This window comes from Manacus vitellinus, unplaced genomic scaffold (assembly GCF_001715985.3).
Source record: "Manacus vitellinus isolate BGI_N305 unplaced genomic scaffold, ASM171598v3 scaffold_2_pilon, whole genome shotgun sequence".
In the NCBI taxonomy this organism is placed as follows: domain Eukaryota; kingdom Metazoa; phylum Chordata; class Aves; order Passeriformes; family Pipridae; genus Manacus; species Manacus vitellinus.
This window is the reverse complement of record NW_021940208.1, coordinates 31,192,720-31,216,956: the sequence shown is the minus strand read 5'-3', so window position 1 is coordinate 31,216,956 and position 24,237 is coordinate 31,192,720. Positions and strand designations below refer to the sequence as shown.

At 41.0% G+C, this 24,237-nt stretch overlaps 1 protein-coding gene across 2 annotated transcripts in view; it reads left to right on the top strand.

Annotated features, from left to right (window-relative positions):
- Positions 1–23,052, top strand: part of CAB39L (calcium binding protein 39 like) — a 63,470-nt gene extending 40,418 nt beyond the window's left edge. For both annotated transcript variants that reach the window (XM_018071375.2, XM_008929094.3), the window contains 6 exons: positions 2,361–2,479; positions 7,922–8,090; positions 11,540–11,599; positions 13,123–13,188; positions 13,851–13,994; positions 21,210–23,052. In XM_018071375.2, the coding sequence (XP_017926864.1) occupies positions 2,361–2,479; positions 7,922–8,090; positions 11,540–11,599; positions 13,123–13,188; positions 13,851–13,994; positions 21,210–21,389 (738 nt within the window). In that variant the 3' untranslated portion in view covers positions 21,390–23,052. The remainder of the gene's footprint in view (positions 1–2,360; positions 2,480–7,921; positions 8,091–11,539; positions 11,600–13,122; positions 13,189–13,850; positions 13,995–21,209) is intronic.
- Positions 23,053–24,237: the final 1,185 nt, after the last annotated feature.

Sequence of the window (24,237 nt, the reverse complement as noted above, 5' to 3'; positions counted from 1 at the left end):
TACTTGAATATCTGATTTCCAAAGGAAATAATGTTTCTGTCAGTTACTTTGTTTTATCATGACTCCCTGTCTACTCCTCACTGACCCTGTTGCCCACTTGGATCCCAGTTTTTCACAGCTGTACTTCCTTTTGAAGATGTGTTTTCAAAGACTGTGTAGGGGAGACTCACACAAATCCATCACACATCCATAGAAAACACAGCTTTATTGCTTCTGCCACTCAAGAAACATGGTATATTTTGGTGATGATATTGTTAAGAAGCACTAAAGTTGGGTTTGGGTAGGAGCTCAGAATCAAAATCAGACTGAATATTTAGAGACTTAAAATACTAAATTTATCATTGAACTTTGAAGAACTGGGGAAAGTGTACACACTGAAAAAGTCAACTAAAAATGTAGGTGTTACTAACTGCATGTAAGCCTAAAGGCTCACAAGCTGTATAGCCTCTAAAATAGGCAGTAAATAGCTGCAAGCCTGGTACTGGTTATGTTAGAATCTTTTCCTTACTTTACCTTGAAATGGGAGCTAAGTTAAGGGATAGGTATCATACAATTTGTTATTTATATGACACATCCTTGGCAGTTTTTCTTGTTCATGTCTAGGCACTTTCTCTTCATGCTGCCTTATCTTGTGCTTCATTGGCCATATATATTTCATTATAAGGCAAAGCTGAATTGCAGATCCAAGTAAGAAGCATTTCAAAAGTATTCCTACAATTTTCATATATGGTGGTGAGGGAAGTCTGTCTCGGTTCCCTCCTATCTGCCTCCACTCCCTCCTGGAGAAGCCAGGGAGATCAACTCTGGCTTTCGTCTTCATGGATCTCTAGAAAATGAGATATAATTGCATACATATATATCTATATCTATCTATTTATCTTGTCTCCTCTCTGCTATTGCATATAAAGCTGCAATGCACCCAATATTAAGTAACTAATATAAAATTTGACATAGCAGAGAGGATCACTAAATTTTTGGCCATCTTTACCTCACTCTTTCAACAGCCCTTCTTTATCTGGATTGGTTTCCTCTTGGAGTACTTGCTGAAGCCACTGGGGATCACAGGATTCCAGGCATACAATAAGAATGTTTTAAAGATGGGGGAGAATGGGATGACTTTATACAGAATTAACCTAATTGAAAGGATGTCCAAGGGTCAAAAAAAAGTGTTGCAGATAAAGGCAGATGGCCTGGCCTGCTCTGATTTGATTCTCCTGTTTAATTCCCTGAGTCCCCAAATCTCTGAGTCTCCAAGCCAGATGGGCTGGAAAAGCAGAATATTTTGTGGTTTTCAGCAGTGATTTATTTGTAGAGGTGAAACCAGGGAATTCTCCTCTGTGTGAAACTATCTGCTCCTTGGCTTCAAACATTCAATAAGTTCTCTGCCAAGGAATGTTTGTCCTCCCAAGACAGATCAATGAGCACGTACAGATTACAAGTAACCTTTTGCTTTCTCTTGCCCTGTGCATAGTGACCTGCTGTTGACTCAGTGCCTTGGTTGCTGGTCATTAAGTGCAGCAGTCTCTCCCCTCCCTTAATTTCACTCATCAATTTGTCTGCTGTGGCCAGGGGGGAAAGTGATGGGAGAGGAAGAGGATTTCTAATGCAAGATGTATTGGCAAACCTTGTGGTTGAATGGAACATAATTTGAAAAGACTTTCTGAAAAGCTGTTTGCACAGGGAAGCATTTGAAGACAAAATGTGATTATGTAGGTATGTGTATACAGGAGGAAATTAAGACAAAGTGAAAGATCTTAGTTGTGACTAAAGCAGAGGCATATATATGAGGCAGCCATTTTATTGGTAGTAATTATTTAATTTTTCATGGTGTAATAGTGAGCACAGTTTAAATTGAACCCTGATTTTCAGAAACCCAATCACACTTGGTATTGTTTGCATTTAACTAATGCAAAGCTTTAGCCTTGTGGGTCAAGGCAGTGGGGCAGTGTATTAGTACTAGCTTGACAACTTAAATTTGGAGGCTACGGGAGCAATAGTACACACTGCAAAAGCATGTTTGACTCAGGGTAGTGGCTTGCTTTTATGGTGTTTCAGTGTTGCTATTTAAAATAGCCAGGGACTTGCTTTACAGAATAAGAGGAATGCATATCCTCATTTAGAAAAAGAAAGATGTAAATGGGAGAGGGGTGATCATTGTCTTCAGAGCCCCTGACAAAGGAAGCCTTCTTGTGGCATTGAAGAAACAACAAATATGAGGTGGTGAGACTGTGAAGAGCCCAAAGATACATGAAGCTAACTTGTTCTGTTTGCAATTTCATTTCTACTTTAAATAGATATTATAGTAAATGGTCATTTGTCCATGTTTTTCAAAGCGAAGATATATTTTGCTTTTTTAACAGGGCAAAAAGGATGTTTCCCAGATATTTAACAACATCTTGAGAAGACAAATCGGCACATGCAGCCCTACAGTGGATTACATTAGTGCCCATCCACATATCCTATTCATGCTTCTAAAAGGGTAGGTGCTTTAATTTTATTTCCATTAAAGAGTATTGCTTGGAACATGCCAGCATTGCAGTTGATCTACTTTCTCACTTTTAGTTTTTTTTTAAAAAAAAATTTCAGGTCTTGTTCTAGATTTCTTGTTTTGTTTCTTTCATATTGACTTTCTATGTAACTGTATACTTTTTATTGACTGGATTATTTTATTTGACCATTATTTCTTTACCAGACTTCATGTTGAAATAATTATGTGCTGATTGTTTTTGACTGCTCCCCATGTAATGTGTACTTCAGTTCTTACCCTAAACTCTTGTGTAGCATTGTTGATGAATGCTGAGTTTCATTTAGACATTTTTGCATTGCAAGAGTGACCAGCAGGAGTGTCTGTAAATAACTGGAGTCAAACTGGACCACTGTGTGGTAGAACAGAGAGAAGCAAAAATGCATTGAAAGAGTAGTTGTGCCTGTGGGACAGACTTCTCACACAATACTTGTGACCACAAGTGAACTTCAGTTTAAGTTGTTAATTAATTCTGTAATTAACTCCACAACTTTCAGCATTAAATTTTTTTTTTTGGTCTTTTAACCTTGGGGACTCAGAACCTGGTAGTTCCCAAGATAACCTGGCCAAGGAGAGGGAGTAGATTCCTGTGTGGAGAGGACATCAGCTGTAGTTGTATTCAGGAGTGCACAAGTGTTGACCTAAAACACGAGTTTTTTGTCCCCTTTACTTTTGACTAAAAGCACCTTTTGTTCAGTAACCAGTTTTGCTTTTCCAGCTCTTGAAGTCTACTGTTTTCTGCTCAATTTTCTTTTGACTTTGGGATTTCGTTTATTTTTCCCTAAGGAAAAGAGAATATATGTCATTTGGATTAAATAATTGATGTGGAAATAAGTGCATTTATTAGCTGCTCAATTTGAAACAGTGTGAACTCTCATAGTAGCTCTATGGTCACACTGGTAGCAGCCATTCAAAACCTTTTAAACTAATAGTTCTTAAGAGAATGATTTTTTTTTTAAGTGTCTTTCTTGCTCTTGAGATTAAGGATTTGCATTTTTACCATTTGCTTCATAGCCAGGAAAATACTTTAGCATCATCTAAGGATTGTGCATGACAAGGCTGCAGCTCCAAGGGTAAAATTTCCTTCAGCCAGCCTCCCCCCTCTCTCAGGGGCAGACCACAGCCAGGAGAAGGATAAGCACAGGAATCCTCTAAAATGTGTTTCCTTTGGAAGCGGCCACATTCCAGCACAGCTGAGTAAGGGAAAAGTAACTGAGAGAACTAGTCACTACCATGGATCTCAAGAACAGTGAGCTTGTGGTTGAGTGTGGTGGCAAAGCTCTTGTTTGCTGCCTTCCTGGCAGGGCAGAGTGGTGGTAGCCCATGCAAGTGTCTGGGCTGAGCTGGGTCTTGCTCTTACAAGTGTCGTGATTCATTGTGATTTAGCTTCAGTGTTGAAACTCTTCACTTGTTTTGAGTTACTAAACACTGACTTGCTCAGAAAAAAAACAAGTAAACTAGTTAAAATGGATTTTGGTTTCATTAGTTCATTAAAATTCACCATTTATATAAACCTCAAAGTAGTTGTTTTGGGACAGTAATGATAATTCTCTCCATCGTTGTTACAACTTCAACTTCATATATAGATTCAATAATTTTTTTCCCTTTTCTCTGTCTTTGCTTTTTCAGTTTTTCACTCATTTTGGTTTTGCATGTTGTGCATGTATTGCTACCATATGTATGAGCTTTATTTAAAGATAAAAAATATTTTTAGGTCACGACCCAGATTTTCTTTGGCATCTGTAACAACCAACAACATTAAGATGATAGTAAAGTTTTTATGTTATGCATATGTACTGCTGATGGACATTTACTGCAAGTCACCTGTCTCAGTGATTGTATTTAAAAGGCATCATTTAGGTGTGTTTTTGGAGATCCCTGATGCATGCAGCAGCATGTCAGTGTTAGTTTGGTCCTCAGGCTCCTGGTTCGTGATTTCTTGACTAGCTCTCTGCAGCACTGCATTGTATCAGAATTGCCATTTCTGGAGTGTCTTGTTAGAAAGTGCTGTTGAATTCATCAGCAGAAGTCCAGAAGTCAGTCCTGTCCAGCCCTGACAGTAGTGCCTGAGCAGCTACTGTAGAACAACGTAGTGATGTCAAACATGATGATGCCTTATCTGCCTGTGTCCTGCTGCTGGGACTGTCTAAAAATGATTCTTGAATTATGTGCCTACAGCAAGGGCAGGCCCTGAATGCACAACTTGCTGCATGCCCACAGTGTGCAATGCTTGTGTGCAGTGGGAACTGGGAAACACACACTTTGTGTTAGACACCACCACTTCAAAATGTAACTTGAAGATGTTTTCATATTTATTTAATGCTAAATGCATTATATTGTTTATATTAGATAAAATATATTTATCTAATCAGATAAATATATATTTATCCAATGTTAAATGAAATATAGGAAATCAGAATCTGCTTAAAGGAAAGTGGATTTGGCTGACTTGTACCATTCCCTTTTTGTTACATGACATCATGACATTACCTGGAGAGAAAAAAAAAACCCCGTCTCTATCATGACTGTAGAAGAAATGGCCCAGGACTATTGTGAAGGCTTCTCATAGTTTTACTTCTGTTGGATGCAAAGTTTCCTCTGCCCCATAACAGTTCCCAACAGCAAAAGGTTGCATTTTTGTGGCTTAATGCGAGAAGGATCCTGAATCAGAGATCACACCCAGTATTTCCTGCCTAATACTGCAGCGGCAGTGCCAGCTTTAGATAACTATTCTTACCTTTTAGGCTTTGTTTTATTTGTTGCCTACTTCCTTCCAGCTTCTTGGCTTCAGAAGACATACAGCACATAGTTCCTACTTTTCTTTTTTTTTTTTACTTTCTTTCATTTTGGTAGGTTATTTGACCTTCCTGCTGCAGGAGGACTTGGTTTAATAGTATCTTATTTTCTGTGTGTGCAGGCTTTGTTTTATGAGTAGGATTTCAAATGAGTAGAATGTCTGGTGCATATAGAGAATCAGATGTATTTGGGCCAGTTTTTTTCTCTGGCATCAACATATTGCATTAGCCCAGAAATAACTCTGGTCCCTTGCAATTTAGAATATTTTTCCCTCCCATACAGTGACTGTTGAGGACTTTGTTTATGGGACTTGCATTGTTTTTCTCTAGTGACAAATTTATAAGCCCTTTTGTGAATATATATATCAAGCCACATGCTATCTCAAACCTAGACACTGCTCCAATGTGTGTTGTGATGACCTCTTCATATCACAGTGCAGTTAAAGCTTTAATGATATATTGGCTGAGGTTGCAGAATACCCCTTGAGTTTATCCTTGGATATACTAGATTATCCAGGCTGTACAAGTTAATGTCAAATCAGATCAGAATATATCTGTTTGTTAAGACCTGGTGTCTCCCAGGCTTGATGCCTTCCTAATCTCCTGTTAGAGCTCCTCACCTTGTACTGTCTTCTGCACTAACCATGCAAGAATGATTCCCTTTACACTGAGATCCGTCTCTGCTCTGTCTTGCCTCTTTCAACCTCTACTGCAAGTGTTTTGAAATACTTCAAGTCCATTGTTTCATTATCTAGTTGCCCCCAGTAGTCACTGAGTGAGGATTTCTTTAGGTTGTAAGTTCATCCAAACAGAGAAGAACTCAATGGTTTTTTTCTGCTGTGGAAAAACATCAACATAGAGCACTAATTGCTCATTAGAAGTGATTTTGAAAAACATTTCTATCGTTCCTGCCTGGTGGCTTTGCATGTAAGTGTGGGTGCAGAGAACATACTAGTTATGACTGGGCAGCCTGTAAACTTCTTCCAGGCATATTTCAGGAGCCAAACCCAACTTTCCTTGCTTATATGAACAGCCGAAGGTCCATAACCCACTTCCAGATAATGGAGCATTTGACTAAGAATGATTCTGTTGATACTTAATGTTTTTAAAAGTTATTGTGTTGGAAACAATGTAATTTGCTTTTATTCCAACCAAAATATTCATTAGCCAACTACTAAATATTTTCCTGGCTGCACTCCTAGGAGCAGCTCTGCCTCTTTTTTCCTTGAAAATTAGTATTCCTGTTAATGGAGTTGATGCCTCAATGGGATATATCAGTGAATTTCCGTTGTCTAAGGAGTTATAAATTCAAGTTTGCAAATGTCCCCAAACCAAAACAAATAGGGGCTGGAGTGCCTGCATTTCCTTGAGGGTGGGAAGTTTCATTTGCCTGTTCTGAATAGCAATTCATTTTTCATCAAGCCAACTATTGTTGATACTAGGTTGAAGTATGCAGCTCTGGTATGCTTGGAAAACACTACCATTCTTTTAAATTGCAAGCTGGTGGTAAATTTGAGGGCCCACTCACAGCACAGATGGCATTTTGTGTTTTTCTTCCTTTTTTTTTTAAAATTTCTTTTGGCCTAGTGATAGGAATTAATTGTGCAAAGGAAAAATGATGCTGATAAGCTCTGGGTGATAATACACAGTTCTGATATAGTATAACCGGTTTATTGGAACGAAGCATGCTTTCTGTCCCCTTGGACTTCACCAGTTTCACATGTCCAAAGATTACTGGAAGAAGTTCATTTTAAGTCTTTCTTGACTGTTGGATTTAATCCTTCAATTTTTTTAAAAATGTATTTCTAATAGTTTTGTTTCAGATTAATTTCAGCTTTAAAGAAATCAAGACTTTATAGAAACAGAAGAAGATATGAATTGCCTCCCCCTTCCCTTCCTCTCCCTTTCCCTTCCCTTCCAGCACAGATCGAGATGTGTGCTGGCTCCTGGCTTTTGCATAACAGGATTATAAATTGAGGAACTTGTGTCCTGAAAAAAGTCATAGCCTCTGCAGAGGAGGGATTGAGAAGAATTCCACATAAACTGCAAAAAAAAAATCTTCAGAGCTACCAAAAGCTTAATCCTGTGTAGACTGCCTTGATAGACTCTTCTTACCTTCCTCATTAATACTCTAGAGGAATGTCCTCCAGAAGAACAGTGTGAGGGGATGGATGGCCATGAGGTGTTACATTTTTCTTGGATGAGAGCTCAGAATTAAATCTGAAAAGGGAGATTATTATATTGTATGGGCTTTGCTTTTTCATAAATCTGAAAGGGTGAAGGAGCTCTGTTGAAACATTACACACTCCCCACAGTCTTTCTGCAGAGAGGAGGTGTAAAATAAATTTACACCAAAATGTGTTTTGGCTTGGGAAGAGAGAGGTTTGTGATGAAAAATTGTGGCAGCCATCTGCTCCTTGGCTTTGGGCTGAGGTCCTGAAGCTGGGTACAGTGCTGTGGCTGGGAGCTGCCCTCTGTGTGTTGTGTACCCTCTGGCATGTGTGTTCTTTATGCTGTTATGAAGTTCCTTGTTGTGAGAAAAGTGTCTGTTTATCTTTGTTCTTCTGTGTTTCGATATTTTCTGTTTCTTTTCATTCTTCAGGTATGAATCCCCAAGTATTGCCTTACGTTGTGGAATTATGCTGAGAGAGTGTATCCGACATGAACCCTTGGCCAAAATAATACTCTTTTCAGAACAGTTCCGAGACTTTTTTAAATATGTGGAAATGTCAACATTTGATATTGCTTCTGATGCCTTTGCTACATTCAAGGTAAATAATTCAATACCTGCACCATAATGTTGTGTTAAAAATGGTACTCCATCAGTAGTCATCACTGAGTGTTGTGTTGCTTTGAACTGAGTGGCTTTTTTATCGTTCAGTAAAGGATGTAATTAATTCTTGGTCTGATTGTAACAGCATTCACAACTGTGATCAAGTCTGCAAAGAACCTTTAGACAAATGTAAACACGTATTTAATTAACGTTCTTCATCTTGATAACCCAAGGTCTTTCATGCAGCTGTTTAAAACTCAAATTAATCATATGTTACATATGGTTCCTGTAAAGTGCATGACCTTTTTCTTTCCCTACCTTCCCCCGGAGACAAAACCACTGCCCATTGTGACCCCAACCACAACAGAAGGCATCATTTAAAAGTAACTTTTGAAATCCTTGTAATTTTTGCTGTCCCTTCTGAGTTCAGCAGTTAGGTCTAGATTAATGCTATGCCTGCTGATTATTTTACAATGTATTCATAGTCTTACTTTTGTGACCCACGATTCAGTGTAAGGACCGTACTGCTAAAAACTGAGTAGGTGGAAGAACTGCATAGACTCTGTATAGAGTCTGTTTTGTATTAAAAACGAAGTTGGGTGAAACCTGCCAAATTTCTTGGAGTTTGTATGTGACCATCCTCATTCCATAATGGACTAGTATAGTCTTTGAGCAAAATTTGGTGCCATGGGCTTAATGTACAGAGAAGAATTGTTTATTTCTGAAAAACAATTTAAGAAAGCTGGGGAAAATTCTTTTTAGTTAAATACACTTCTAAATATATATGTAACTCCTTTTTTCTTCTATCACTGAGCTCCTTGCTGTCATAGAAACACATTGTTTATTCTTTCTTTTTAAAGGTAATTAGAAACATGATTAGATAGACCTTTGGAATAACTGTAAGGATCGTTAGAGTTCAGCTCAGTGATTACATATATACTGAAACCTGTCTTTTTTGCATTCTTCAGTAATGACTTGAGCAGGATTACCAATTCACACCACCAGCTAATCAATAGCAGCATCTTTCCCTTATTTTAAGTTTCAATGTTGTGGTGTCCATTAGATAAATCTTACAAAAATCAAACTAGCTAGAAGCACAGACAAGTAATAGTACAGTGTAGGACTCTATAAAAATGCAACATAACTGAGATATTTAAGTCTTCTGTTTGTGGCATTTTACCCTATGCTCAGAAGAATATTTGTCTGTGGTAAGCAAAAGTGCTCCTGGACTCAGTTCGCAGCTTGACAGAAGAGATTTGCATCTTTTCCCTGGGTCCTGCTTTGAGCATGACAGCAGAGTGTGTTGTTGGTGATGGACAGTCTTCACCCCAAACAGGAGGCAGAATGGGGACAAGGGTCAGTTAAGCTGTGGCAAGGACTGCAGACTGCTACAACCCTCCTTCCAAAAAAGAGGGATTGATTGTTCACGGATCTGCAGCTGTGGAAAGTACTTCTGTCCTCTGTGAACTGAGTGTATTTTTAGCAGGATTTAAAAATAGAATTCTACATCCTCACATACACTGGAAAGAGAGGAGTATGAGGGCAATTCATCCTCAGACATAGGTCAGAAGCTGCCTTTTAAAATGCTTGGGGGAAATGTATAAACTGCGTTGTTTTGGTTTTTTTTTTGAAATTTCCTCTTAGCACCTGATACATGGTCAATTCTGGGAATAAACCAGCTACTCATCTCATCTCCTATTTGTCTGTTACTCTGAACAGCTGGAACAGCAAGAAGTGATATGGAAGCAATTGAATCATGATATATGGAGCTACCTCGTTTCTAATACCAGAAAAATAAGTGCTATGATTGCTTGTTGGCTGGATTACTGAACTCATGTTTTGGGTTCTGTTGCCCCCATGTTGGGTTTGTAGTGTTGCCATCGAGGCGTCTGATTCAGAGCTGAAAGCCTTGGATGGTCTGTGCACCAGAGGAGGGCTTAATTAAATGTGCATTAAAATCTGAGGATATTTATAGTAGGGAAGTATTGAAATTTTTTATGATCTGGAAGTGTACTTCTTAATTAAATTCAGCCAGGTGCACTGCAGAGAGAAAACACAATTGTTAAAAATGCAGAGGAAAACGCGTATGTTTAGAGATACAAGTTGGCTGTGGAGGGTGCAAGCAGCAGTTGGAAAGAGTGCTGACTGGATACTGCCGCTCCAGGCTTTCTTGTCATTTTCTGTGAAAAACTCATTTTGTATTATATTCCATTTGTGCCCCCTGTTGAAGGATGTCGTACTTGCCTCCTAAGTGCCCTGCATAAAAGATTTGGATTCACATATGTTTCACTCAGTCTGCTATAGACTGCTATCATTGCAGTCCTGCTAAATAAAGGAATGTACTAAAAACATGCATTGGGTTTTGTAGGGCTCTGCTTCCCTCTTATAATTGATGGTAAAAATAAATTAAAGGATTAGTATGTAAAGATTTTTTTTTTTATTTATGACGATGTGTCTGTGAATCTGCTTGAGCTCCTCATCAGCTTCAGTCTGTGACTGGGGTTGGAAACCAAGGAAAATAGGATGAAAAAGAGAGCAGAAACTGATTCACAAAAAAATACCAACTTGAATGGACTTCATCAGGCATTTATTGTGATGAGTTTGAAAAGAAGCAATAAGATCAAAATCATACTTAAATGCCTCTCATTGGCCACTCCGTTTCATAGCTATTCATCCAGTAAAGAGATTCTGTTGCTGAGCACCAGCATTCCCATTCTGTGGGAGAGGTTCCTTTTAATTTAAATTTGAATTAGTTGACCTTTTAGCATGGGAGGCATCCCATCCAGCTGTCTGAAAGGTCTGCTACTACTTTGTGTCAGTAAGCCAACTTTGGGCAGAAAAAGATCTGCAGAAGGGATTCATCCCATCTACCTGAGTCTGCTTCCCTGGGGAGGGAAGGGAGGGAGAGGAAGCCTGGAGGGGGAGGGAGCCTGGATGTCTAACTTAGATTGGTGACTAGCTTTCATTATTAAATAACAGAATATATTAGTTATTATATATGGTAGTTGAATTTGAGTCTTCCTTGTTGTATTCTTAGAGATGAGCAATAGCAGTTGATCCAGCTTAGCATAGTTTCCAGCTATGAGGTAGCATGTAGGTCACTTTTGGCTTGGAGACCATAGCTTGTCCCTCCATAAAGGGTTAGTTTACTTTCTTCCTTACCTCTAACCTGGTTTAGCATAAGTGTTGTGCACTGTGACCAATGAACATAAGAAAAGGTGGGAGGGAAACAGGAATAAAAAAAAAGAGTATTAGAATAGTTTTAAATTGATTCTGTTAGCATTAACTAAGTTCTCCTAAAAGTCCTACTAAACACATAATGCAGTGTTGTCTGTAGAAACCATGTTGTAAATACCTTCTGGTAAAAAGTACTGAAATACATTTGAGAATCAAGGGACCCTCAGATGAGCACACTCTCTCAGGTCACCTTTCTCTGTTCTTCCCCAGGACCTCTTAACACGACATAAATCGTTGGTGGCAGAATTTCTGGAGCAAAATTACGATCCAGTGAGTATCAATGCTAAAACAAATTTTTAATTTCTGTTCATGCTTAGCTGGAAAAAGCGTGCTTTCAATAGCAGAGGGTTTCATGTTTTGACGTAAAATAGTCACCTATGACTGCAAAACGAAATACTGCTTTTTACTAGAGCAGAATCCTTGCATGATGTGTGAAATACAGGTAACCCCTCTTCACACACCTGGGGACACATGCCAAGGTTTCAGGAGAACTCGTACTTTAAAATCAAGTTTTATTCCTCTGTGTGTGCATTGTATCTCCTCATATATGAATGAACTGAAACTTTATGTGTAGATAGATCATGGGCAAAAATGTGCACAGTTTGAAACAGCTTTGTGATATCCCAGCACTGATAGGGCCATGCTGGTGTTATTTATAATATTTTGGGACAAAGAAGAAGAGTTACTGAAAGAAGTTTTAGCATTACTGGAAATACATGTGCCTAAATGAGGGACTGAGGTCTGAATATTCCTGTTACCATCCTAAGGCAATCAGTCCTTTGGTTAGCTGCCATTTTTCACTTTGATTTTTTGGCTCTGTTTTGGACAGAGTTGTGGGTCAGAAAAATTCAGTTGGAATCAACTAAAATTGGACTGATACAGATCATGGAATTATATTACTATGGGTTATATTCTTATGTTACCTGAGCTATTCTTTATTTCATTGCCAAAGTGAAAAGACAAATTTCTTTCATTCTAGTTACCAAGAAGGTTAAACAAAGAGCAGGCTAATTATTGCTGAGTCACAAATGCTGCTTAACTGGAGCAAAAGTAGTGTCTCTGCTACTTTTCTCTCATAATACTGAAGCACTGCACTGGAACAGTCCCCATTTTACATTTATCTAACATTTTAAAATTTTAAGTATTAATTGCCTAAGTGAGCATTTTTTTCAGGTGATTCTCAGACAGCAGTGTTGGGTTTTTTCATTTTTTGGTAGATGGTTTGGACATATTGTAGTCTTCTCTCTCAGTCTTCTTGACGACAAGATTCCCTTGGCCCAGTCCTGCAAAAGCCAGCACATGCTCGGCTCCTGTGATCCTCCCTGGGTAAATGGCTTTAGTGAGTGAGGGTGCTGAAAGCAGGCACCTCGCAAAAGAAGCTTTTGGGATGCACCATCGCCATTTTGGGCACAGTGTTAAATCACACACCCAGTCATGCCCACGATATGAGTGAGTGGACATTACATGCTAGACCCACGTGTCCTGGCAGCACATTCACCCTTCTGTAAGAGAAGGCTGTACAGGCTCTGGATTACTTCTGTCCTAGTTGGCTCATGCCAGCCCCTGTTACATCCAGTCCATATGTGGTATCCCCCTCTGCAGTACTTGGAAGAGGAGTGTTTCTGGGCATTAACTCACTGTATGACAACTAGCCAAGGAAAAAGGCATGGCATTGCAGTGACTTGTTAGAGGGTGGCACTGCTGTGGCCTCTGCTGCTCCTCTGGGGTGGCAAGGACCAAGAGGAGGAAGAGGGACATGAATCTGATGCATTTGTGTTTTCTTGTTACTCTAGATCTTTGAGGATTATGAAAAACTCCTTAACTCTGAGAATTACGTGACAAAGAGACAATCTTTGAAGGTAAAGGCTCGGAGCGCTTTCCTCCTCAATATGTACTCCATGTTATGCAAAATATCAAGGTGTATGTATCTCAGTGGAGCAGCTGTTTTTCTAACAAAAAAGAACTAAAAATTGTGATGCTCTTCTTGAAATGCACAGGAACTCAGTGTCTTTTGTTTTCTGGATGTCTGGTGAAGCATTGGGCCGTTTCTATGGAACAAGCCCTATCATTTTTCATCTGACCTCAAATGTGTACTTTGGTTCAGAACATAAGTTGAAATGAACTTGAGAGTAACATGGTAGTCTCTGTTTGGTGCACCAAGTCTGACACAACCTGCAGATGGAACCAGACAGGTGTGTTAATGTAACACATGAATGAAATGAAGGTGTCTTTGTGGGACACTGCACTGCACTTGCTTCTGTCCTAACTGCTCACACCAGCTCCTGCTACACCCAGCCCATATTCAGGATCTCTCTCCTCTCTGTAGCGTTTAGAAGATGAGCATTACTGGGCATTAAGTAACCAACTGCATGATAACAAGTCTAGTTACCTTTTTTTTTTTTTAAAGGTAGTGACATTGAAACCTCTTAAGGAAACATTGAAATATGCTGCTGCTTTCTCTGCGTTAAAAAATAATGTGATGAACTGAAAAAAAAATGTTTTTTTCTAATTGCGCCTATAGCTGCTGGGTGAACTGATTCTGGACCGACACAACTTTGCCATCATGACAAAGTACATTAGCAAACCAGAAAATCTGAAGCTGATGATGAACTTGCTGCGAGACAAAAGCCCCAACATTCAGTTTGAAGCATTCCATGTGTTCAAGGTGAGCCAGTATGAGCTGTAGAGGTGGCAGTCATAAAAGTGTCTTTCAAAGTGGACAAGAGAAAGCCCAGAAAATTAAGGCAAGAGTTGAGGTTTACAGTGACTTCCAGCCTTTGAGAATGCCATAATCGAAAACCTTTCTATCACTCAACCTCTGTTTTCTGGTTGCCTTCCTTCAAGTGAGATCTTAAGCAGCAGCATTTTGGTTTGGGCTGAAGGTAATCAGTCAAGTAGTGATGAGCTATAAGTAACAAAATACACAGCTTCTAAGTAGTATCCAGGGGACCTTCCCCCAGCTCTTAGGTCATTTTACCCTGTGATTCTGGGTAAAGATTAAAAAAAAGTCTAAAAACTCTTCATTAAGACTAAAAGTAGATTGTGCTGGTGCTATGCACCAGTGCAAACACAATTTGCTTTTAAAATTTTGCTATTAAAAAGATTTAGTAAATCTAAGTTTGAAATGAGTTTAATCCTTCCATTGTTTTGCAGTGATATTGTTAATGCGGTCTTAAACAATTATCAAACCCAACCAATGTCGTTTTTTTTCATGATGATTAATGTTCATAAGTGAGAAGTTTACCAATTCCCATCAAAAGAGTTCTCTGCTCTGGGACAGAGGGCGAATTGGATTGTTACTATGTGAAACTAACTTTAATTTGGAATGAGCACATTAATTTCAAACTATAAACAGAATTAGTAATGATTTTCAGAAAAGAAATTGAGCCTGTAAAGATATCCCTTCCCAGAGATGGTTACGAAAGATACCAGATTACACCAAAAGACTGCAAAAAAAGCTACATTACCCTCCAGAAATTCAGGGTGACTTGTTGAGTTTTGTGCTTCTGCTTTGGAAAAAAAGCTTTCAGATCTTCACTGTGGAGGCTTAGAGAATGTGCAGCTTCTCCAAAAAAGCTTTTAGTTTCCTAAAAAAAAAAAAAATCTTCAAGGAAGATTAAAAAAAAAAAATCCCTTCCTGAAATAAGCTGTTTCCTTGCTGACTCCCTCCGTAGTCAACTGAGCCACTGTGAGTAAGTTCTACTCTTCTTCCTTATCAAGAGGTATGTGGTTCCAAGATAAGCAAGCAGTCAGGCTGCAAACACTTGCAGTCTTTGAGATGCCTATGAGGGGAAGGTATCAGAGGATTGTGCTCTCTTAGCCATGCTGTGAATAAATGCCAGATTTTTATTTATGAAACACATGAGTTGCTGTTCCTGAATTAATGATAGGCATAACCCATGCCTTGGGAATGGCTGATTTCAGTTATTTTAAGAGGCATTCAAAAGGACTTGGAATAACTTGAAAGGATTCCAGTGTGCAACCATGTCATGCGTTGCTGTTGCTCCCATTCTGCCTTCTCATTCCTCTCTTCCTTTCCTTTTTCAGTATACTGTATCCCATTTCCAGTTAGAGTGGGAATATTGCAGGCTCAGCCTTGCCTGACCACTAGCAGTTGCTGCCAGGTAGACATAATGCTTGGACCTTGGAGTGCCCAGCAAAACAAAGAGGGAGCAGCAGTGACATTGTGTCTCTTCAGTTCAAAGGGAGGGCCAAGCTCTGTCCTGAAATACTCAGCTCAATGGGATGCTGTTGGTTTTTTTCTGGTGGTACCAATCAGCAACATTTCAACAGTGCCATGGCATTCCTCACGCTGCCTCACACACACGATACTCGTGGGGAAACTGCAGGCTCAGATCAGAGGCTGATCAGCTGGAAGTGGCTCGTTTGTAACCACCAACAGCACACGAGAGTAACTGTAGAGGTGCAGCAGAGCTCCCCTTTTAGGATCCTCCTCGCTAAGGATCTGGGTTCCCTGGATGTGGAAGCATTCAGCTTCTCCCGAGGGGGCAAGGGTCATTACAGGCTATGTCATAGAAAATCGCATTGTGAATTAGCTTTGTAGAGAGGATCAGAGAAGATCTTTTCCCTCTGATTTCACTTCTTAAATTGAGTTCTAACTGCTTGAGAACTACTGAAGGAAATCCTTAAGAGACTGACTGTGCCCTGTTCTGCAGTGTCCCTGCCTTCTGTTTCTGGGTTCGTGTCCCTCAGCCAGGTTCTCTTGTCAGCTGTAATAATTTCATGTTAATGTAACTGGGAGAGGAATCTTGTCCTCAGCTTTAATCTCATAAATTTTAAACTGTGCCTACATTTTTAAGTTATGTTTGCAAAATACCTGTGCAGTCTTGGCTGAAATTACAGTAGACTAACCACAGTGATTTGGAATCAAGGTCTGCTGAGAAGTAGATACTTGCTGCTCTGTCTGAGCTGCCAAAAGATTTGGGTTTAAATTACCTGATTTAGATGTTTCACCAGTTAGACAGAGTAGGAATGAAAAAGTGTTTGTTTTGTAAGCATCCAGATTCCAACACTCCCATGCCCCAGCTGACCCAAAAAAAGGCTTATGACTCTTACTCCCTGAGGCAATTTCTAATTATTAAAGACTTGAAACTGTAAGAGAGATTAAAATGATGAGTACTTCTAGTGCAAACTTACTTTGCAGGAACATTTTGTGGCTGAACAAGCCAATACCCCCAAGTTCTGACAATATTTCATTCCTCCAGGTTGCTTTGGGTGGGAAAATGAAGACAAACAGACTACCCACTTGCAGTACCTCTTTCCATTCTCCACTGTGGAGATGCTTGATTTTCCTACTAACTCCAGCTCCTTCTCTTCCTTTTCCCTGAGCAAAATGGAGCTTCTACCTTTCAGCACCATCCTGAATGTCTGCAGCTGCTTTGTAGAGCTGGATGTCCCAGACAATGTATGCACGAGGATTACCCAGTATTTAACCACTGTGAAAGGCTAACACACCTCATCTCCTTCCCTCCTCCTCCATAAATAATCCAAGGGGGTTGCCTAGAGTTGTAGGCTTATGAGTCCCTGGTTCTTCTCTGCAGTGATTTCAGTGGAGAGATGTCAGTCTTGAACACACACACACTGAAGACTTCCCAAGTATTGGAAAGGGCTCTCCAGCTTCTGTGATGGGTTTGTGATATGTTTGAGTAGTGGAGCCTACTTGGAATTTGCCTGTTTGGAGGGGAGACCAAATCTGTCAGATGTAGGTGAATGCAGTGCAGGTATTCCTTTGACCTTACATATTTACAAATAAAAGTTAACAACAAGCTCTCTTGGCTTTCACGTAAACAATTAGATTATTTTGAGGAAAACACCCTGTAGCAGTGAACTGGCATTATGCAACTTTCTCATTCTTAAGCAGACATTTAGCAAGATATATTTTACTGTTTAAATCTAAAAATAGAATGGGTACACTGTGTTTTGTGACCTTAGTTTAATTTTTCCATTCTCTTTCATGCACATTACGAGCTACCTCCTGCAGCTTGCTCTGCAAATGGCCTCACATAATTTGACTATACCAGCAGTTTCCTCTTGGTATGAAGCTGAAACTACATTTGTGGGGATGTGTCCTCTCTGTTTCTTAGCTGGAGAGCTTAAAGGGCAGGAATTATTATGCAAAGCATTGTGCTACAAGCAACACAAATCGTAAGGCTCTTCTGTGCAGTTTCCTGACAGTAAGATTGTGCATGACCCCAGAGTAAGTTTTAAAATACTCAGTCCAGGGCATCCAACCTCTGTAATCACTTTTGCTCTGCTGTAGTCCCAGAGGATGGTAATGCCTGGTTATTAATTGTAAGGAAATAAGGTCAAAGTCTCTAATCATGTAATTTTGATGTTTGTTTGAAGAAATACAGTATGACTTTTAATGGAGAAGATAGGAACTGTTCCACTTTGCAAATATTCACAAAACAGAACTGTGCCAAAACAGCTGTATTTAGAGTTGGAATTTTTATATGAGTGCTCTCTTTATTTTGGGTCTCCATCTCTCTCAGGTATCTGAATTTAGTGCTCTAGAACACTCACCCTTTCATAATAAAACTACAGGTGAAACTAATTTCTCTGTGGTTCTGTTCAACTTCATTTTAGTAGAAATATTCCAGAAAGCATTAATAATGATTTCTATTTTAGGGATTGATCTCTCCCTCTATGACCATACAGAGTTCTGAATGAGGGGGACTCTTTTTAAAGTCTCATGGTGGTCCTACTCCTGGGCTATGTGAAGCTGATCAGTTGATACTGGTAGAATTGATTTTGTTTGCTTAGCTAAATTATTGAATAACATTTCAGGAATTTTCTGGTCCTTGAACATTCTCTCTTTACGAGTCCCTATTGACACTGAGCAAGACTGGCAGTTGAGATGATCTTTGTTTGAATGTTCAGTTTGCCAGTTTTGCAAGGGGAAGATTATAATCTATAAATATTCAAGCAGGAAGATAAACAGGATGTGATGGCTTCTATTAAACTAAGTTCTTTAATTATTTGCTATGGTAATACCAGTGGTAGGACCAATATGCAATGCTATTTACTAGGTTTACCACTAACCTTCCAGTTCTGTTTGAAGAGCAGATAGCTTTTACAGGAAGAATTATTTAGATTTCTTCATTTTGAGTCACCCTTCACCTGTATTTAGGGACAAATATTAGAGAGGCCTAATATTCATTGAAGGAAGACGTTTAGCACTTCAAGGTCAGGCCTTCTTTAATGGCTTCCATTTGCATCATCAGATTATTTTTGAACATGTGGGTCCTGCCAGCGTACTTGATGGTTTTCTTCTCCTGGTCACCAAGGTGGAACTGAACTCCAAAATTAAAAACTTTTAATAAAGATCTGTAAACAGTTACTTTCCTTATCCCTGCCTGTAGGCTTATGTCCTGCTTTTCTCAAAAGAAGCTTGTCCAGATGACTGGGGGCTTATCATAGTCCAAATCCTGGGAGTATCCAGTCTCCATCAGTGTGATCACCTGCTGTAGGTCAGCACATGGGGAGCTGCATCCTAGGGCAGCTCCAGCTGAGAATATGAACTGCTGCAGTCTTAGCTGAGCCAAACATCTGTACACATGAGATTTCAAGATTATCTAGGTAAAGCACAGACTGGAAAGCTGTAAAGTATGTTCAGTAGTGATGTACATCCCCAGACCCTTTTTATTCCAGTCTAGGGGGAACCAATACATCAACAGCAGTGTATCAAAGTTATTTGCAAAGGAGGAGATCCTGCTTTCATGTGCTGCAGGCAGCAACAGAACACTTAGTTGTTGACAGTCCATCAGGTGTAGTGAGAGCTATAAACTGGCTGTCCCACCCAAGGATTGGTGTGTCCCTGGTACAAAACTGCCTTCTGAGTACCTGGGACATTGTGCAGGAGAGCTGTTTTCCAGAATGGGTGCTCTGAAGGGGTCCTTGAGAGTGGAGGCTACTCTTGAGAAGTTTAAAGTGGCAAGTAGGAGTAAAAAAGGAATTATTTAGGATTATAGCTCAGGGTAATCAGAGAAGGGTGAGGAGGCCTGTGTGAATAACTGTAGATACTGTGCTGTCACAGGGACCACAGCCTGGCCACTGGATCAAGGAAAACTTCGTAGTACACTTGGAGTCTGGAAGTGTTCACCCAGCATAGCAGAGGTTGCAGTTCTTTCTGCAGAGCACCTTGAAGCAGAGACTCCTAGGGACCAGCCTGAGGAGGAGGGATCCAGAGGAGATAAAAGCATAGGCAGAGGTTAGGGCTGTTACAGCATCAGGATGCCAGGGTTTAAGAGTAGATGCTTTGCCTCACCTTAGTGGAATAAAAAAGTACTCTTACCTTCCTGTTTGGGCAGAAATACTGTGTGGCACTGTTGATGTGTATTGAACCCCACTCCTTCCACACATTCCCCTCATGTGGCACTTGATACAAGTGGTAGTGTGGAACATCCTCTTATTGTAATGTATGAAGCCTGACAGTGGGTCCAGTCTGAACCCTGCCCCAGGCTGTACCAGGTGTTGTTTCTGGGGGCAAGGGGCTGTAAGGCAGGCCCCCAGCAGAGTGTGCGTGTTCCTCCTCACGCAGCACAGCTCCTCCCTGTGCAGCTGGACGTGGCCCAGGTTCTCATGTGGGCACGACCTCAGTGGAGATAAACGAATCTGTGGAAGAGGCCCCCAGGTCTGGAGCCATCAGCTCCGTGGCTGGGCCAGCAGTGGTGCCCCTGCTCTTGGACAGACAACATGCCATTCTGTGCTGTCAGCAGATGTTTGTTTTCATTCTGGTTTGGACAGGCTTGGAGGGAAACTGGGTGCTTTCCAGTTCTGTCCATCCTTAGTTTCTTCTCATCGGGTAGAGAACAACTGAAGTTATTTCCGTCGTTGCACAAGCGCTCAGGCGGTGTTTTGTTGACCAGCCATGGTAACCTCGCTGCAAGCCAGATGTGGGAACTCCTCCCAGGGTTGCTGCACGTGTGTTCCCACCGCAAGCCCCCCGCCTCACCTGCCCCTCCTGGCTGATGTCTGCAGAGCCCACATCTCTGCAGGCTGAGGTCCCTGAAAATAGAGCTCAGCACCACTGGCCTTTGCAACCAGCCTTAGGTTTACCATCCTCAGCCGGCACTTAACGCAGGGGAAAAACTTAAAGAAATGGTGTTGTAGTGCAAGGGATAATATTCAGAGCTGGAAAACTGCAGCTTTTGGGATTACAGGGGAAAAAATCAGAGCATGGGTAGGTTTATCCTTAAAACCTACTATTGCAGAAGACCAGTAAGTCCCCAGTGCTGGGCTGGCTGTGCCCGGTGAGCATCTGTGTCTCAGGTCACCTCCCTCCATCGCCAACCTCCACTGCTCAGTGAGGGCTGCGAAGGTGCTGGGCACACCATCCTGCTCCTGCTGCTGTAAGTTTCCACGCTCCCATGAATGGATTAGGCAGAGGGAAGTTGGGCCTCTGACATATTTTTCCAAACCAAAACAAAGCTGGCAAGTCTAATTTTAGGCCTGGTTTAATATGGAAATGATATCAATACTGACACAAAGCTTTTCCATCCTTCTGATAATTAATTTCTATGTATTTGTCTTGTGGGTGGAAGAGGCTGAGAATTGATAGCTTCCTTTGGACAGCTGGGTTTACAATCAAAAGTTTTTATCAACAAAGAGCAAAATGAAAGGGAAGCGATACCACACATGGGCATAGCTTTGCTTCAATTTGCTCTTGAACCAACATGTTTGAACTCCTCTCTGTCTGCCTTGGGACAAGGTGTGTAGCAGTGGAATATCCGCCTGCCAGCCTTCAGCTGACTTGTTAGAAAATAACTTTATGGGTACGTTGTCACTGATGTTCTTCTCTCTTTCTCTCTGTCCCCACCCCCTCACTGTCTCTCTATGCCTGATTTTGTTTGCATGTTAGGTTTTTGTGGCCAGTCCAAACAAAACACAGCCTATTGTGGAGATCCTGTTGAAAAACCAACCCAAGCTAATTGAGTTTCTGGGCAATTTCCAGAAAGAGAGGACTGACGACGAACAATTCACTGATGAGAAGAACTACCTGATTAAGCAAATCCGAGACTTGAAAAAGCCGACGGCATGAAGAACTCCTCTTGTTTTCCACTGTAGACATTAAACTGAGTTGTTAACTTCCTCTGTGTCCCTTAAACACCACAATAGTGCTTGAGAAGGCACAGCAAGTGCCTGGTTTTTATTTTGTCTTTGTTCCTAGATGTCAAGAATATAGGGGTTTTACATGAGAACTAAAAAACCAAAAAATCTAGAATAATATATTATTTTTAATCAAGACTATAATTATTTATGTCAGTTTAGAATCTCTCTGTAATAGAAGCTGGTGTGGCAGACTTTCATTTGTGCTCAAGAAGAATGAACCTCTTTGCTTAACTTTATCAGCAAACTCAAGCTGCTGGCAAGTGCACAGTGCAGGTCTTCTGAGGACTGCAACGTTGTTCCTTCACACCTGTCATTGTGACTTGCTTCTAGCGCTGCACACACACACACAAGACTGTGAAAGAGTACCTTCGTCTCTGGAGTTAGCTGCACTTGTAGGTCAAGTCCTTTAGTCAGAACAGAGGGAGATGAAAAAGCAGTAAAGGTCACGTTTTTGCTTCGTTTTGTATTCTTTTAAGTTTTGTTTTTCCCTAGATCAGAGGTTTCCTATTCAGTACTGTGGAACAGATGGATACATCAGCCAGTTGAGCTGTTTCTGCCTGGCTCCCATTTCCCTGTATGTGATCTATCTTTTGTTAGAGCACAGGCCAATCCCATCAGCTCCCAAGCAGTCTGATGAGGAGCCCATGTACCCCACAGTGGGAAGAAGGCAAGAGCAACCCCCCTCCATCAAGGCTGTGCTCTATTGCCAATAAAGATCCTGCATCTACGGAAACCAGCAATAGCAGAGAATACGGGGTCGTGGCCAGAGCTGCTCAGCTGAATCATGCTAAGTGCTGAGCCCCAGCACCAGTGAGAGAGGAGGGTCCTCAGTGTCTTCCCGTCTGAATTCCAGTCCTGTCTGTGCAAGGTGGGGTTGAGCTGAGTTCACCAAGGGGATGCTGAAAAGGTGTCATCTTGAACTGCTGAGTGGGCTGAGGTCCCCAAGCCTGCAGGTGCTTTCAAAGCTCAGAGCATTTACTGGATATCAAAATCAAGGGTAGGAGGCCATTTAGCAGCCCCAGGCACCAAAGGTTACTTATAGTCTGGCGTTTTCTGTCCTTGCTCATCCTGACGTGAATTCAGGTTCTGCATTACAGTTGTAGAATGGGAAATTGTTGCACTGCTAATGTTTTAAGTTTAATAAGCTCTGTGGTACAGATAGTGTTTCCCTGGTGTGTTGGAAGAGTTTTTGGGGTCTTTTGTTTTCTAGCAGGAAAATGTTACTTTGAGGCTTTATTAGGAAGTGGAGTTTGAGAGCAAGGAGTGGAAATTTCTTGAATTTTTCTGGACAGCCTGAGTTTTCCTATTTGCTGTAAGACAGTTCTTTAGCTAAAACTCTAGCTAATGCTTCAGATAAAAGGTGACACTGAATTGTTAAAACAGAACAATCCCTTTTCTTTCATTAAACTGTGGTATATTGGGGTGGCTGATACTTTAATTTTTGTGCTTTAGAAAAGGGAAGAAGTGGAACAGATTGTGGACTCATTTTTTTTTTTCAGATGTCAGATACACACAACAAATATACATCCTAGTTGCCTGGAATTAAAAAAAAAATTACAAGCTATTAAAGGCATGATTACTGATCACCCTTTATTTCTATCCCTGTGGGGTTTTTTTCTCTTGTCTTTCTGGGTAGCCAGACTCCATGCAGTGGTTAATTCCTTCCCTCCTTTGCCAACTGGTTTCAGCGGATGGAGAGAGATGAGCAGCACTGCCTTTGGAGCTCAATGCACTTTGAAGCATCACTTCTGCAGCCCTGGCTGGCAGGGGGCTGGTGACCCCAGCCCAGCTTAGCCTGACCACAAGCTGCACCTCCAGCCCCATGGGTGGTGCTCGCTGTCAGTGGTCGCTTGTGGGTCGATGAGGGATCATCTCCAGAATTGCAGTCCTTGGAGCCAGTGATTTAAGTTTGATCCTCTGACATTTGGAGCCTGAATCCGAAGAGTGCTTGGCTGTGCTCTGAGCTCCTGGGGTGGGGCTGGTCTCCAAGGCTGGTTTAACAAAGAGACACGTGTCCATTGCCTCAGTCCCTGGAGTCACATGAGAACACGGGGCTTCCAGCTGGTGCTCGGAAGAAGCATCTAATGGAGTGCTGCTGAGGAATGCCCGTCCTTGACAAAGTGAATGTGACCCCCACAGAGGTGCCCAGAGAGTGAGGGGTCAGTGCTGTGAGCTGCTCTTTTCTGCACGGCCTGGACATGGAGCACTTGAAGGCATACAAACCTGGCTGTAATATGAGGAGTGAAGTGACACCCTGGTGTTTGTGCAGGCAGAGATGTGCAAGGCCAATGGGGAACAGGGCGTTGGGCCCCATCCCTGTGAGGGCAGCATTTTCCAGGGCAAGCAGTCATTGGACCACATGAGTAAGTGGTAAGGAAAACTTTGAAAAAGTTGTGTGTGTGTCTGCAAGAGAGAGGGGGAAAAAGGCATGGTCTTACAGTAAAATTACACTTTCCAGGCCCCTTGCAGCTTATTTTACAAGAAGCCAGTCCTGAAGTAGATATTGCCAACACCTCTCAAAGTAACTGAGTCTTCCCCAGGCTCAGCTTGCTTAGGTCTTTGAAAGAATAAAAGCAAAAGAAAAGGTGAAGATGAAATTAAGCACCATAATAATATTTCAAAGGAGATGGGGATACATCCCTAATTAAATGAAAATGAGGTCTTTTCTAGTGCGACTTTGATATAACCACAGAACTCCCAATTTCCTTTGGTGCATTCAGTCAAGGTGATTCTTCTGCCTAAGGGAGTCCTCCCAGCAGGAACTCACAATTTATCTG